The sequence below is a fragment of the Astatotilapia calliptera genome, chromosome 5, assembly GCF_900246225.1.
Source record: "Astatotilapia calliptera chromosome 5, fAstCal1.2, whole genome shotgun sequence".
Taxonomy (NCBI): Eukaryota; Metazoa; Chordata; class Actinopteri; order Cichliformes; family Cichlidae; genus Astatotilapia; species Astatotilapia calliptera.
Window position 1 is genome coordinate 15,306,255 of NC_039306.1, and position 16,688 is coordinate 15,322,942.

At 40.6% G+C, this 16,688-nt stretch overlaps 1 protein-coding gene across 1 annotated transcript in view; it reads right to left on the reverse strand.

Annotated features, from left to right (window-relative positions):
- The window catches only part of LOC113022260 (receptor-type tyrosine-protein phosphatase gamma-like), a 110,108-nt gene that overhangs the window by 21,323 nt on the left and 72,097 nt on the right, over positions 1-16,688 (reverse strand). The window contains exons 5-8 of the mRNA XM_026167464.1: positions 10,686-10,781; positions 8,001-8,067; positions 5,529-5,686; positions 4,184-4,376 (exon numbers count right to left, since the gene is read on the reverse strand). Of these exons, the coding sequence (XP_026023249.1) occupies positions 4,184-4,376; positions 5,529-5,686; positions 8,001-8,067; positions 10,686-10,781 (514 nt within the window). The remainder of the gene's footprint in view (positions 1-4,183; positions 4,377-5,528; positions 5,687-8,000; positions 8,068-10,685; positions 10,782-16,688) is intronic.

Consider the following 16,688-nt stretch of genomic DNA (forward strand, 5'->3'; position numbering starts at 1 on the left):
GGAAAAAAAAAAAAAGCACAGGCAAAATATAAAAGAACCAAGCGCCGCGTGGCGGGCATGTGGTACAGATTATCTAGCAGCAACATGCCCATACCCAATTTGTCAGATTAAACACTACGCACAAAGGAGACAAAAGATAATCTGTAAATCGTCCTCAAGGTGGCAGTGCAGGCTGCAGCAAGGATATTTACACAGGGCTCCATCAGTATGGGTAAGGGACAATCTGGACATGCTTCTCAGCAGATCAGGGCAACAGCAGTCAGGAAATAGTGTCAAATGATTATGTGCTCTCAGAGTTTCTGCCAAATTGAAATTGTCACCACAGTTTTCTCCATTTGCACACTGAAGCTATGACACAAATTATGCACCACGATATGTGAAAGGGAGAAAAGGGAGACAGGGTGGAAAGAAATCAGTCAAGAGAACACGGGGGAAAAAACAAAAGGAAGAAAATCTCGGGGTGTTGATTAGATGTGACAGGTGCGAAATGTATTATAAACCTGTCGGATGTGTGTTGTCAACCTCAACAATGATAATTTAATAGCAGCTGAAGATGTCACTGCGGTTTTACTGCCTGCATCACTTCTGTCATGGCAATCATCATCCTTTTAACAATCAGCACGCACGTATTAGTAACCATCTCAGCTTCTCCCGTTCTGCATATTGCAAAGAAAACTTAAAAAAAGAAAGAAAAAAAGATTCTTCTCCTAAAAATGTGTCATCTGAGCAACCTTTTCTTAAATGTAGTCAAGTTATGAGCAAACGCTGCGACCCAGGCACTGATTTCAAACTTAGATGTGCACGTGTTCGTTTTGTGAAAGTTGCACTTGGTAAAAACCGGCGCAGAGCAGGATCGAGTGGAAACAAAACCTTAAGCTGACAATAAAATGTACATACTGTTTTAAAAGTGGAGGAATTCTTTTAAACGCTGTAACCTTCAAAATTCGTGTTTCATAGAGGTTCCACCTCGGTCTACAACACCACTCAGCACAGAGCATGAATCTTTCTCCCGGCACTGTCTACCGAGCGGTGATGAATCGACGGTTGTCAACAAACAGCAGTTCCAAAGCGTCTCACTTCTAAAGCCTTTACAGTATTTTTTTAAAAGAAGCTGTTTGCAGCATTGAATGATCGAGGAGACAAGGATTTTACTCTAAACACAATGAGGGGGGGGGACAAAACTATTCATTGTGAACTCTGCAGGCGAGCTGAGTAATGCGAGTCATCTCAACCACCAAAAACCAACGCAGTAACTACAATAATCATTTAACGGTGATGCTCACTGTCTATAGCTTTAACCATAATCTTAACACCTACTGATTTTTTTTAAGACTAATGCTCCTTTAATTAAAATGAAAGGCTGACTGGGTGAAAATCGAGTAACTGCCTACTGTAGGAGTAAAATGCCAAACATTCTTCGGTTATAATTGTTCCGGAACAAGGACATGGCAGCCTTTCTCCACTTTATATCTTTATACATTCATTACTTTTCAGTTCTGTGCTGTAAGTGACAACACAAGAAAGTTTAAAGCATCATTGTGGGTTCTTGGAAACTGTCGCTGTCATTTTCTACAGTTTCGAAACATACTATCAGTTCCCTAACCTGAGAATATAATGAACACAGCAATCTGATAAGACATATAAAAAGCATTATCACCATTGTCTCAATTAATTAAATTTTAAATGGAGGGTATGGCTTTGGCAGAGCTGGGGGGTTTTTTTTGTTGTTTTTTTTACACATGCAAAGACACACCAAAGATAAAATAAATAGTGCCCTATATATCTTGGCATTATTACTGGACAAACAATGACAGTGCACCACCACAAACTAATCTGCAATCTCTATTTTGCATCTGAAAGGTTAGCTCTGCATTTGTAATGGCCAAACAAATTCCATTGCCATAAAAGCCACAGCGGTGGAGCATTCAGTGAAGGCGCGGCCCTGGCTCTCATACGCCATTTACAAGCAAAGCCATCATTTATTGTGCGCGGACAAACAGGCCCCGTTGCACAACCTTGACAGATGTCATCCTTGCAGATGAGATTGACAGTGTTTAAACCTCCATTCGCCTATACATTCTTGCACAAAAATATTCTTTGATAAAAATGCAGATTCGATTTTGCAAAACAGAAAATAAATAAATAAATAAAAAGACGAGGGAGGGGTAAACAAAAAATTAAAAGACACTGGTTCCCATTCATTCTGCCTACTGACATAATGCCACAAAAGCAATTTCACAACTTAATTTGTATGGGTCTATTTTAGCTGTACCACATATTAATGATGATTGCTGATCGGCCCCGTTAGAGTGCTCCAACTTCATCACAAGCATTCCCAATCAATTCTCCCTGCCAGACACCAACAACACCACTTTAAGGAGCAGCAGCCTTTCTCATTAGTCTCCATAGTTCCTGTACTGTTCGGTTAAAGCCAGCACGGCAAGATGCACACATAAAAGAGAAAGACAAACAAAGATACTCTGATCAAGCACTGCATGAGGTCCGTGCCTGGTATTAATATGTGCTTTGAAGAATCAGTTGTATCAGTGAGAGAATCAAATGTGCCAAGTTTTACCCAAAAAGCTCCTGAAATTGGAATTATTACATTAAACTACTGATTTCTCCTCTGTTCGACTTTTATCTAACAAAATACGAGAAAAAAACCCAAAAAAAACACAATAAAATTGTCCCTTTACTGAGAGACTGATTTTAGCCGAGATCTATGATTGGTTCCCTATGGCTTCATAGTGTAGCGGTTTAGATATTTGACTAACAAACAAAAGATCACCAGTTTGATCCCGAGAGAAGAGACAAATCCTTTTGGGGGTTGTGTAAGGAAGCGCATCCGGCATATGCCAAATCAGACATGCGGCGCCGCGCGCTATGGCAACACCTTGTGCATAAAATAGCAGCTGAAAAATATTTTTTTCCCTCTGATTAGTTCCTGATCTCCCAGGATTCATGTTCTCTAAATTCTAACGATGCTAATGTTAGCCTGATTAGCTAGTTAGATACAGCAAATAAAATCTGCCTCTATAATTTCAGTTGGCAAAAATCAACACTTGCCAGCTAACAAACTCTTTTATCCGTTAGAATCTAGGAACAAAATCCAAACAATGCATAAACTAATTTAAATAAAGCACTTTATTCATATTATTTTATTTACATGTATGCACCGAGTCTGAAGAAGAAGAAGAAGAAGAAGAAAGTGTGTACATTATTGTACTTTATTGAGCCCCGTGGGGAAATTGCTCTCTGCATTTAACCCATTCACTCAGTGAAGCAGTGGGCAGCCATTGGGCGCCCGGGGAGCAGTGTGTAGGGACGGTACCTTGCTCAGGGGTACCTCAGGGTAGCTGTTAAGGGGAATCGAACCCCCGACCTTCCGATCATGGGGCAACCACTCTACCTACTGAGCTATCTGCTGCCCTCTTTGCACATTTCATTTAATAATATCGATCAGTATAGACAGTTTCACACACGCCCAGGCACACAGGATTGTTAGACTTTAAGTCGAAATCATTATGTAGCTGGGTAGTTTGTGACTTGGTTTCCAATGTGTGTGTACACACACACACACACACACACACACACACACACACACACACAAATTAGGGCCCATATTGCATAGTGAACGGACTCAGTTCTTAAAAATCTGAAAATTAAGTGTTTTTCATTAGCATGTTAACATTTACTGAGCCAATCGAGTATAAAATGAACAGGTTTAGATTAATGCCCACTTATCTTGCCAGTATATATTTAGGTAGACTGTGATTGAAATTAACCCACCGAGATAGTTTAAACACTCATCTCCCATTTAAAAAAAAAAAAAGCATAAAATCCCATCATCATATTTAAAACCCTGATAGAAGTACTTATATTTAGTTTGCCCTTTCTAAGCATTTTCCTGCTTTTCAGTTTTTTACTTGTATGACTTGTAAGACTGTTTCCATCACAGATCTTGGTCCATGCAACATTGGCTTAATGTCAACACTATTCTGCACAGTGTGCATTTACAACATTAATCCACGCTGCAATATTAGCTACCAATTCAAGCAACTATTCCCCGCTGAAAAAGTAAGTAATAATTGTAATTATGGGAGCTCCGTGGATTAAGCAAATCCTTTTATAGTAGTGCTGCAGCTGAGAAAAATCTAAAAATCATAGAGAAAACAAAGCTTACCTTTTGAAGCCTCGGTGCTATGAGGGCTTCCCAGGATCTCGGTCAAATCCCTCTGCCATGCATTTTCTACAGCAGACTTAAAAACTTTGCGATTGCCCAGGTCCTGCAGGGGCCTGAAGTTGTTCCTCAGGTACTCGACAGACTTGACGTGGTCCTGTTGCTCTGTTGTAAAGATGGAGTAGAAAGCCTCCAGCTGGATAGAAAGAAACAAAGAATAGCTATTGAGGCAAATTCAAGTGCTATTGTGCATATGTATACGCGTCTGTCCACGCGCTTTCAATATATCATGCAGAACTGCATTTGGAGCTGCATGCCAGTAGCTGACTCTTCACAACTGGAGTACAGCATTTGCAAGTAACATTCACACCACAGGCACCAGTAGGCACAGACTTCAATCATCACCCTGGGCTGCATGCTGGGCTGTAACTTCTCAATGGGGCAAATTTGTGGCCATTGATTGCCATGAATGATCTCCTGCAGTGTGCTGTAATGACTACACATTACAGATACTGTGGAATCAATGTGTCCTATGCGTGCTTGGAGAAATGAATTACAGGTTCATAAAAGACTATCTGTGAGCGTCACAAACATTGTAAAGGTGGGTCAATATTCTTGCAGGAGAAGTCATTTCTGAACAAAAGATTTGTCCTCTTGCAAGATGATGGAAATTCCACTGAGCCTTGCAAATTTCTACAGCACAGAATTCTCTAGAGGATATGCAGCTGGGTAACCTAAGAATTGTTTGTATAAAAGATGCAGCAAAGGACTGTGTATGGGATCAGCAGAAAGCACTGGGCATGGCTTGGCATATATTATCTCTCAAATCAAAACAGCAAAAACCATGGGAGGCAAGATGCTGTAAAGCACATAAATGAATAGTTTAAAGGCATTTTTTTTCATTACACGTGTCAAACTTTTACTTCAGGTAAATGAGAATTTAAATTGATGAACCTGAACAACTTTAATAATATGATAGCCAGCTTCCACACAGAGCAGTATTCCATTTAGGAGTCTTTAGTCAATGTCTCACACTAACAGCACAATATATGCATAGGTGCTATCTCACACTTACTATCATTCAAATGCCAGTAATTGGCTCTCCCTTCCTGCTTAATCATCCACTATATAGGCAGTGATGGTTTCATATGCAGAGGAGTTGGAGAGGAACGAAGGAAAAGGGAATAAGGAGGGGAGGCAGATGAGGGGAAAAATTGCTTGTGCACTGACACCGTGGGACAGCAAGCGATCCACTGACTGTGCGCAAATGGGATCTGACTGTGCGTGGAGAATAGAGCTGTATGGACAAGTGTGTGTGTGTGCGTGCGCGTATGTGAACTTGACGCACCTGTGAGTGGGACAGATACACAGGCCTGGAGAAGATGATCCACTCCACTACCTTGCTGCAGGGCGGAGTGGTCAGAGAGCCGGTGTATCTGTAATAACTGTCCACCGACGATGGCAGCAGATCCCTCAAGACGAACGACCTGAGGTAGGTCTCCTTTTCTGTGTAAAGAGATCAAAACCTGTCAATACACAGCGCTGTAAAGCATATCGCTCGGCGCACTAAAACCCTTAATGTGTCAAGTTACAATTACACCAACATTAACAAGGTTGTTTCATTTCATTCCCGGTATGGCATAATTACTGCTTTCCTGAAACCTCCACGAGTGGAATGGCAGTAGTTAAAAGCCTCACCACTTGTTATCACTCTGGCCAGATCTCTGTACTCAGATGGACTGAGAGAAGAGCAAAGGGAGAGGAGTGTGATAAAATGGCCAGCTCTGACAGCTGATCTGTGGCTGGGTGGTAGCGTGCTCTGCTCTGTGCAGCAACTGTGGCATGGGCCATTGGAATTACGACAGATCATAATGATTGCTGGATCTCTTCAGTCCTCTGATCAGAATCAGGTAAAGCTGTGCAGAAAAACAAACACTCAACAAAAAAAAAAAAAAAAAAAGCAGAAGCATCTTTTAGAGGAAAATTCCTATATGTCCTGCGATTATGTAAAGTGGATTATGCAAGTCGGTTTGATTGTTTTTTTCTCCTTGAATTATGATGACAAATATCAACATAAAGCCAAACTTAATTCAGATATAATCTCTCGTAGCTCATGGGTTTAGGGTGTGGTTTATATTCAGGCTGGTGAGGTACGGGAAGCTTCGCCCCCGATGCCTCATCTCTACCCCGACTGAAATTCAGCGCGCACAGCCTTTCCTCTCTCCGTCTTCAGACAGTGTACGTGCCCTATCGCTCATGGGCCACCGAGATGTTGATGGATGGATGACTGCGGGATAACGAGCTAGTTGAAAAACCAAGCATCCTAACAGGGGAGAAGGCACGGAGGAAGACAGGCCAAAAACCACCACACCCACACCAGGCTCTCTTTCAGTCAGGAAATGAAATAATGTGGTGCAAGCACGGACATCTGTGCAGTCCAGGCACTTGGAGACTCAAAATAATCAAGTATATGCAACATGTTTGATAATCTGTCTTTATCGAGGTTATATAACAAAAGAAAAAGGGAGCTTAACTACATCTTTGGAAAATAACCACACGCACACACGTTATCCTGGTTTAAGGCTAATCAGAATATAGTTATTTAAAATTTGCCAAAACAAAGTGACCCCTTTCCTGGTTCTGAGGCCAAATTCCATGTGTTCCTGTAGCCTCCAGTGGTTTGCTATGGTCAAATTTTTACCCTTATACATTTATCTTTAGCAAAAAGAAAACCGCTAATATTTTTTTCCCCTCCAACGTGAATGCCAAATGTCATAACCTCGCTAGCCCACAATGCAAAACATCGAAACGCCTATCTCCAGAAAGTTGAGGTTGTTGAATTATAATTAGAATCGATTCAGTGAAGCCCAGCGCTGGTCTTTCAAATCCAGCGTGAGTGAAGAGCAATTATGCTGCGCTTCTATATATCCTCATACTCTTACATGTCCTTGTCTGTTTACGATTATGGTCACAAAAAGACCGTCAGCTGCAGGCTGTAAAACAAGTCAAACGTGTCCGTGTAAACAGAGCTGTTGTGCCCTCATCTGTAGTAAAGGATTACACACTCGTGATAAAACATATGCTTATAGACTGCATAAGCCATGAATCCCGTGACGCCGGCCCAGCAGCAGTAATTTAAAACAATATGCCATGAAGAATTGTGCCATAGCACAAAACACAAGACATTAATAGCTTAAATATGAATATAAGCCTATGCAGGAGCTGCAGTCCATGAGAGCTCATAGATTTACATTTGAGCCTGACTAAAACAAAGGGTTGTCTAATTAAGGCTGAGATGTAATTAATAGTTCTTTCTCTGTGAGTGAAGCTCCTTGGAGGTCTCCTACTGTGGAACCACAGTAGCACGGCAGAGGCGGGATCTTACAAATTTTATCTCCTTTTGAAGTTAAACTCTGCTCATAGCTTGTGTTTAGACTCATTTGGAATTTTTAAAATAATAGTGCTTAAGCAGCTGAATGCAAGAGCGTTGACATTTTGTTCCTGGAGGAGGAGGAACGGCACCATATCTGCAATGGCAAAAGGATTTTACCTCTGCGGATAAATCAAAACATCTATTACGAAAACATCAGAGGGATTTTGTAAGGGTCAATTGCTTTTCGAAGATCCCATTAGAACTTTATTTCCCCAAATGTAATGTTTTTTTGCGAGATTGAGAGATTATGGAATTAAAGTTAAAACTATATGAAATAAACAAATAAAAGCATCGCAGCTCAACAAAGAATGACGAGCACTCAACGGCATGAAAACTATTCTTCTACGGAAAGTAGAGTGTGTCAGGGGTTACGTGCCCGTTACTTACCATGATGCACGACTCCCTTCAATCCCTGGATGATGGGGTCCACAGCTGGGTTGTCTTTTTGCCCCAGCTGCAGGAAACATCCAGAGACAAAGGATTAGAAAAGGGATTAACAGACTTCTATAATAATCCAAATAAAATACCAAAAGACAATCGACATCAGCGGACTAAACTGCAGCACCAGAAGCCATCTTTTTCCATTCTGCTTCTTGTAATGGTTTTTGTTTCGGGGTTTGATTGTTCTGGTTTACTTGGAAAATAACCACCAAAAATCTGAACCTATCATCACACAGTTTTAAAAATGTGTTACAAAATAACCTTGATGTTTATGTGCAGTACCCACTCGCCAACATAACCATAAACTACGTCTCCAATTCCTGCTCTGCCTTTAGTATGTTAACCTGCTTTTGATGCTTTGATTGTTATAAAAGACACTAAACATATCTGATCATTTCAAAGACTGCGTTCGCCTTTTTAGCTGTGATACTGTATGTACAGTAAAACCTGCACTACTTTAAAAGACAGTCACATCTGCTGCAAACGTGATTTAAAGCAAACTAAATTAAATCTCAGCTACAAAACATGCTTTCAACAAAGTTTCATACGTCTGTTACTAAGGTTCTTTGGATTGAACTTTTCTAATTAAAAACTATTCACAGCACAGGTCTGATAGAGTGACTTCATATCAAATGTCTTTGCTCATCTGATAGGATTTTCATTATGATGTAGATGCATGAAAATCATTTTTAATAGTGTACATTTTACAGATGAAGGTAGGGAGAATGAGCTCACGAGTGTGTTTCCTAATGCTACGAAACTCAATAGAACGAAATGGTGGCAAAAATAACTCAATATCTGTCTGCTGAGGCACAGGTTTGCCGAGGACTCGGTGCTTTTACAGTCGAGCCGCAGAGTATACTGATAAATTCTGTCTGAGAGAGCTGTCTCATCCATTTTCCTAAATGCCAAATATTTTTCCAAACAAATGCACATTTTCTGGTCTTTGCAGATCTACGGGTAGTATCCATGTGTGGCCTGTGACCTAGAATGTAGATCACACACAAAAGGGGGAAAATGGGAAAAAGAAAACTAGAGATGAACATTGTGATGTTCACTGAGCAACATTCAGGGAGACACTTTCTGAAACTTTTTCCGATTTTTGAAAAATCCACATCTGAATTTCTTTTTTTCCAGATGATTTAAAATGTTTTAATGACCACAGCCGTCCTCCTCCTGTGCCGTCTCCAGAGGACTGGTGATGATGCCTTCTTTATCTGTTGGGCTGGCAGTTCATTGTTTGAAATGACAAAAGATGAGCAATATTGCTCAGTCCAACGCTTTTAAATATTCCCAGCGTCCCACTTAAGAGACAAGACTGGACAAAAACAGTGTTGGGATGCGGGGACCAATAATACCTTGCTCGACATTAATTCAGGTCAGTCAGAGGAGAGTAATTGTTTGGAGCCGAATGCTGAATGTGGATAATATGCACACCTTAGAGGCCATTAATAGGCCTTTGGGGAGCAGAGGAAGAATACTTTTCATTGATTAGAAATAGTAAATCTGAGCCAGTGTGTGCATGCCCGCTTAAAAACCTTCACACTGTAAACTGTTTTTCCAACAAATTGTGTATGGTGGTGCTAATTGCAGTAAGCAATAGGGCTGTCAGGACCCAGCGGAGCCATTTAGGTCCTCGTGCACACGCGGTTCATCATTGTCTAAGAGCAGACCTACATTGCAAACACCTGTGTCCCGATTCCAGCCTACCTCAGTCGAAGAACAGAATCTTTTCTATAAACTATTAAGGTGAAGGTTAGCAGATATACATCAGCTGCCACCAACTGTAAAGTTGTTGCTAATAGAAATTAGTCTAACAGAGATAGAAACCGCAGAGTTCTCAGTGCTGCTGCTTAAATCTTGGAGGTGTTTGCACACCTAATAGAAATTAGGACCATTGTTGCCCATTAAGAGCTTACGTGCTCAGATCTTCAGGGGACAATTTGTAGTATCTCAGCAAACAATCTGCTGTGTGCCACAGAACAAGAAATGCAATCAGCAACCAGCTGGAGAGGAAATTTCCTATCGCAACGCAGGTGCCAAAGATCATTCCTAATAAATATTTATCATTTACGGACTTGAAAAATTTATATGATTACCTTTCTCAAAATTGGACCAAAAACAATCCCAATGTTAAATCCATAGTTCCAATGCCCCGTTTTAATCCTCCTGACTCCTACAGGCAGCTTCCTTTTATCTATTCCATTTATTCCCTCATCTCCTTGGTTTTGTAAATGATCTCTTACAGCTGGCAGTAAGTCATTTCATACAACAGTGAAAAAGGATATTTTCCATCAATATTTCCAGCAACTACACCCAGAGCTACTACAACGAGGTTTTACTCTTCTGAGACCTCCGATGAGGAAACTAAGCTGTGCTATGAAGGATGCACACTCATAAGGCTGATAGTAATGTCAGTAACTTTTACTGATATCTGCTCATAAAACCCCAATGATGCCATCCATCACAGTTCAGCTGAGAGGAACTTGAATGTGTATTAAATTTCATGGTAGGTCATCAATTGGGTATTTAGTCTGGACCTAAATGGTTGCCCAGTCCAAAAGACAAGTGCTGCAGTGCATTGTTGGATTTTCTTGTGCACCTCAAACTCCAACTCTGCTGATACTTTACCTCGAAGAAGATGGCCATGGCAGCAACGATGCGTCTTTCCTTAATGGCAGCACTGAGGCTGTCAAAGTCATCCGGATTGTAAAGGTAGATCTGCATCTGGGGTGGGAAACAGAGCATAAACAGCTTAAGGAGTGGACAAGGAGAGCGAACAGTCCTGTCATCAATCACTTGGACACACTGCTGAGGAGCTGATGAAAAGCTGTTTTGAGGGGCATAAAAGAGGGTGTATTTATCACTCCTATAAATCTCCCATAATCTGTGTCATTCCTTTTTGTGTGCTGCCACTCCTGGAGGATGTTAGAGAAATACAGCATCCCATTCCTCAGGGTGACTGTCCTAACAGACAGTCACAAGCAGAGTGGAAAAGCTGGAGGAACGTGATCCCCCTTGTGCTGAGATCTAACAGAATGGCATTCTTCTGATCACTGCTTAAATTACCTTAAATCACCCACAAACACCGCTTCGGATTTCAAAACAAAGCTTTGGGCGTGTGGGTTGTAATGGAAAACCAGCATACAGAGAATACACCATATATAGCATGTACCATGCCTTGGGTTTTCAATTAAAAAGAAAAAAAAAAAAACAACCCCCTCTTCTTTCCATATTTCAAAGCAGACATAACCGTAATGCTGACCAGAATCAGCAAATGATTCTAAAAGTAGCAATTGGAGCTGTCTATCATTGCACATTCAAGCCTCTTTAAATTGAAAAACCCTTTCATGTCACTGAACCGAGTTAATTGGCAATAAGAAAAAGGTTCTAGATGTTGATTTAATTAAAGGGTATGCACGTCTTTTTTCTTTTCAAAGGAAAATTACGAGAAGCCACAAACCACACGTGGCTGTGCTGACAACAGATTCAAAAAGTCAAAGTAAATAAGTGTATAAATCCATTAATGCTAACCATCAGCTTTAACCAGGTACAAAATTACTCAGATAATTTAAGTTAATCAGTTTCCTTCAGAGTTCCTTTAACTGCAGCCTTTAATGGAACTAATTTGTTGTCTGAGAACTCAGCAAGAAAGAGCATCGGCCATTCATCACCCTTCAGATGTTATTAACTACTTTACCCAATTAAGCTCACCCCCTTAGGCTTCATTTACTCAGAGAGACTGGCTCATGTGACCTGCTCTTGTTAACAGCACACTTTGGAAAACTGGATTCTCCATCGCAGTGAAAACCGTAAAGGAATTTCAATTATTTGATTGCAGAATTACAACATTTTGTTTTTAGGTTTGTCAGAATCCCTGCTCTTTAGAGTGAGCTTTATCCACGCTTACAGATAGCGCTCAAAGTCGTTGAAAAAGGAGCAGATGTGGGGTCTGACCAATCTTTAAGCTATGAGTAATGCATAGAGATATGCTGTCCACATACTCTGAGCCTCCATCTATAGCAACCCATTTTTTTTCGCCACCAAGTGACTGTGAACACAAGTGCTGAAAGCTGTTCTGCAATCCCGAGTTCCATTTAGGCGCACACAGGTGAAAAACAAAGTCATGTTTGGCGTGATTTCCCAAGACGGCAAAATATTGAGGCAAGACACAAAATCTACAAGAAATAAGTTTGTTGGCGGAGGGAGCTTAGATGTTATTCACAGTATCACAAATGCATTTCTTCTTTCCTTTACAACAAGTGTGCTACCGCAGCATTTTGTCATTAACAGATAAATCTCTCCATTCTTGCACTCAAATCGCACATGATCATCTACGTTATCATTTTACTTGGGCACCTACAAAGTGCTAGAGATTTCATTTTCAAGACGAATAAAGTGTCAATAAAGTGTTAATTTGCACAGTAGGTGCTGCTGAACAACTAAATTAAACTTAGTATTTCACATTACAAATGACTGACAGAACTTTATAGACAAAGTAAAAGACAGCACATGATGGAAATCTGTGAACTGTATCTAAAAGATGGAAGTGTCAACTATGACGCCGTTTCACATAACTTGTTACTGACAAATAGTCAGCGAGCCAGCACACCCCGTTTGACTCTAATAATGACCGTGACATACAAAATAAATTGAATTTTAGTCAATAAGACCTGAAAATAGTGATTTAGACTATAAAGTCAACAGAAAAATGTTTACTGAGGTTATAAATCATAGAAACTGGGTGCAACTTTTCATAAGCATCTATAAAAATTAAGCACCTTGGCAACCAGCAGCTTCTCAGCCAGAGAAGCTAAGCTCATCCAGTCTATGTAACTAATGCTGTGTCTCAAATTGCGCATTTCCATGCTTAACACAGTGCTAATAGTGAGCGTAAGTGTATTCACACTGACAAATACAACTACATGAGGGACCTGTAGAGGTACCCAAATGAAATGATGCAACTCATAATGGCCATATAACTGTGTGTGCTTTTCCCCTTTAACTCACCCATCTCGGCTGTGAAGCAGAAGGGAAGGGACCAGCCAGGAGGGGGAGAAGCTGCTGTCAGCGACAATACTGAATCCAATGCTAAGCAAGCGGCTAACTTTTTATCTCCATCCATTAAAGTAACATTTGTTGTGGTGTTGCTTGGCGTTTATGCGCGTTGAAAGGTAGTCTTCGTTGTAGAAAAATCTACTATTATACGAGTAGTCAGAAGACTGAACAAGATGCTCACGAAATGCAGCAGCCATGGAGGAAATGATTCGAGTCGGCACTATCCTGTCAGAATTTGTTTCGTAAGAACGCGTGTTGTGTAGTTAGTCTCTTGAGTTATTCAAAACAACACAATATATGTGTCAGTAAGTACATACAGTACAATCTATACTATAGCTAGCTATCTAGCTCTCTATTTCTAAACTTAATTCACATATAAATATACACACATCCATATTTCTTTTCACCAGTTTTGTTCTTGTAACACTATCTGGATTTGTTTGCAATTTTTGTAATTGGTTGTGTGCGTGTGTGTGTGTGTGTGTGTGTGTGTGTGTGTGTGTGTGTGTGTGTGTGTGTGTGTGTGCGTGTGTGTGTGTCCTCTTTTAAACATCTTTTGCTTATTTGAGTTATCTCAGTGGTGCAGTACACTGAGATTTCAGGCTCAGCATACATCGGCTGGCCAATATTATCGACTGTTTCTGGCCTATTGAGGGGCTTTACTTGGCCCAGAAGATAATTCAGCAAAATATGCTCAAGGAAACGTTGCATCAGAGATTGTTAAGCAAAACACGCTCTGACTGCATTATTTCTGATCATCTCAGCACTGTCTGCAGCACAGAGTACCAGAGTAGGATCCATTTAGAGTCACTGTAAGTTACTTTTTTTTTTTTTTTATTAATACGCATATATTGCTGTAAAGCAATTAACTGTGATCCTTTTATTATAACATCCAACCACTAAAAACAAACTTTTCTTTTCAGGAAATTGGCATCTTAATCAAAATCTAAATAAATAATGCCAGCCAATATCTGGACCGGCCCCATCCTTAAATCTTTTCCAGTAGTTATTAGGGAGCTGAGGATATCTAATGGAGTGGCCCTTCGCTCATTGGACACTCATCTTTACTCAACTTCTCCCTTTCTTACTGTACACTCACCTCAACACTTTTCATACATCCCTAGTCCTGTGTGCAAACGCATACCCTTCGAAGGTGTGATTTGTAATCCATGTATAATTAATCTAACCTTGGTGACACCCTCATATATTATTAGAAAAGATCTCCCTATGGTACCCTGAGGGAGAAAAAAAATTCCAGTTTCATTTTTCACTCCGCTGTTTGAGCGAACAGGTGGTCCATCTATCGATTTCCCCACTTCACTCCCACGAAAAAGACCGCGGTTAGATTAATGTCAAGCTCAGGAGCCCATTGTTTTGTTTCCCCCCTTTACTTTTTTAAAATAACCATGGTACAAAGCCAGACCTGCTCTATAATACAGCTCGTTGAATTCAAATTTTGTGTTTCGACCCTCTGGGCACATGTGAACTACATTTGTATACACTTTAGAGCTTCTGGGCAGGTGGGACAGTAAATCCCCCCCCCCCTCCTTTTTTTAACACTGAAAAAGCAAAAGCTTTATGCACAGTGTTATATGTGAGTCAGAGCTCAAAGTGACGCATTTAAAGTGGAGAGATAATTAGACAGCAGCAGATTGGAAAACGGTCTCTGTTTAGCAGAGACAAATAAACCCTGGAGCTCAACCTCCAAGGTCATGCTGTTCAACTCTTGAAGAACAAAAACATATACACAACAAAAGCCAGCCTCTGCTATAAACGATCACTGGGTACATCAAGCACAAACATTTACCGGTATACATAGGCTGTAACACGCAGGGATTGGCTGCACACATCGTGTCAGGTTTGATATCATCGTAAATACATCAAATTCTGCCAAGTCATATTAAAAAAAAAAAAGGAGAAAAAAAAAGGAAATGGCTAAGGGCTATATCCTACACAACCTCATTTCCCTTCAAAACATATCACTTTATTTCATGTTTGCTTTCTGGTATCTGAGGTAATCTATCATTTCTGATGTACAGTATGCCAGCTGACTGTTTGATAAGAGGAAAAAAAAAAAGGACCTCCAACTCGGAGCCGCTTTTGTGCTGCACCTTGTACATACATTTCCTTTTCCTATACAGATGGATGTATTTGCTGACGTCTGGAATATTCCTTTTTGTACTTCCTATAGGAAATGTCATCGGGAGCAGCACATTCTGATACAATACGGTCACTATTTGTAGTTACGAGTGGCTTTTGGTGAGCCTACACCCCCCAACACACACACACACACACACACACACACACTCCCCATTATACTGTGCCAAGTCAGTCCTATCTGGGTTGCATGTTCTTGACATGCTTGTTCAAAGAAGACATGGCACAAGAAGAGGGTCACCCATTATTTAAGTTGCAGTGCCCATCCAGAGAGAGCTTCTTTTGAATGAGCCGACAGCACACTTGCTCTGATAAAACCACTGCAGTGATAAAATAGAAAACAGAAAGTAGGACAGCTGATAGCTACAAAGATTTGAGTTCAGAAAAAAAAAAAATTGCAAACAGTGTACATATATCACATTCACAATCAAATATGAGAGAGCCCTCCTTTCTACTGCCGTGCCCAACTTTTCTACAGTTTTATTATGTCTGTGAAGGTTCTCAGTCATCCAGGTCATCGTAGTCAAAGCAGCTTGTAAAGAAAAGCAGGAATTTGCATGATAAGGTGGGGCCAGGTTTCACAATGAGCTCATCCGAAACTCTGGCTGATTGGGACCCACACCCATTTTCACACCTTGGCTCAGGCGATTAGAGGATCATCAGGGGGTCCTTCTGTCCCTCTGTGGGGGATATTCCCACTAGGTTTAAATCTGGGACTCCCCACCATTTCACCTTAGAACTGAAGAAGCTTCTTGGATGAGAGGTGAAACGTCTTCAAGCAACTTAAGTCCAGACGCTTTTCTTTACAAGCTCCTTTGACTACAGTTTTATTAATTAACCTCTGCTGTTGGGTGGTGCGTCATCAGTCACATGTGGCACCACCTATCAGCAGAGGTTAATTAATAAGCATACCCTAGATGTAGCTACAGTTTTTAAATCTAAATAGCCTTACATGCCTGATGGTAGACACTACAATGTTGGGACTATCAGTGTTCAATAATGCAATCTATCAGTACAAGCTACAATTAACTGAAGTTCCTGAAATACTTCACATGCAGATGGTAACAGAAAACAACTGACAGCCACTTTACATTCAACACCCCACTTCCTTTCATCCCCAGCAGTGTGAAATAGACTGTAAGAAGATTTGCTGAGAAATACAAAGGACCCACATGCACACATACAGAGACTCCTTCATTTATTAGTGAGATAAAGGCTATAGCAGATGTCCTTTGCAAATGGCAAGAGTTTCATTCTTGATTGCTGCCACACATTAAGGAGCATTCAGTCTAGGGTGCCAGTACCATACCCACATTTTTGCAATTTCACTGTCGGCAGACAATTATTCAGTAATTGTAGATGTTTAGCTTTATTTTCTGCGTGTTTGATGATGGATGTATGTGCTGGCATTACAGCAGA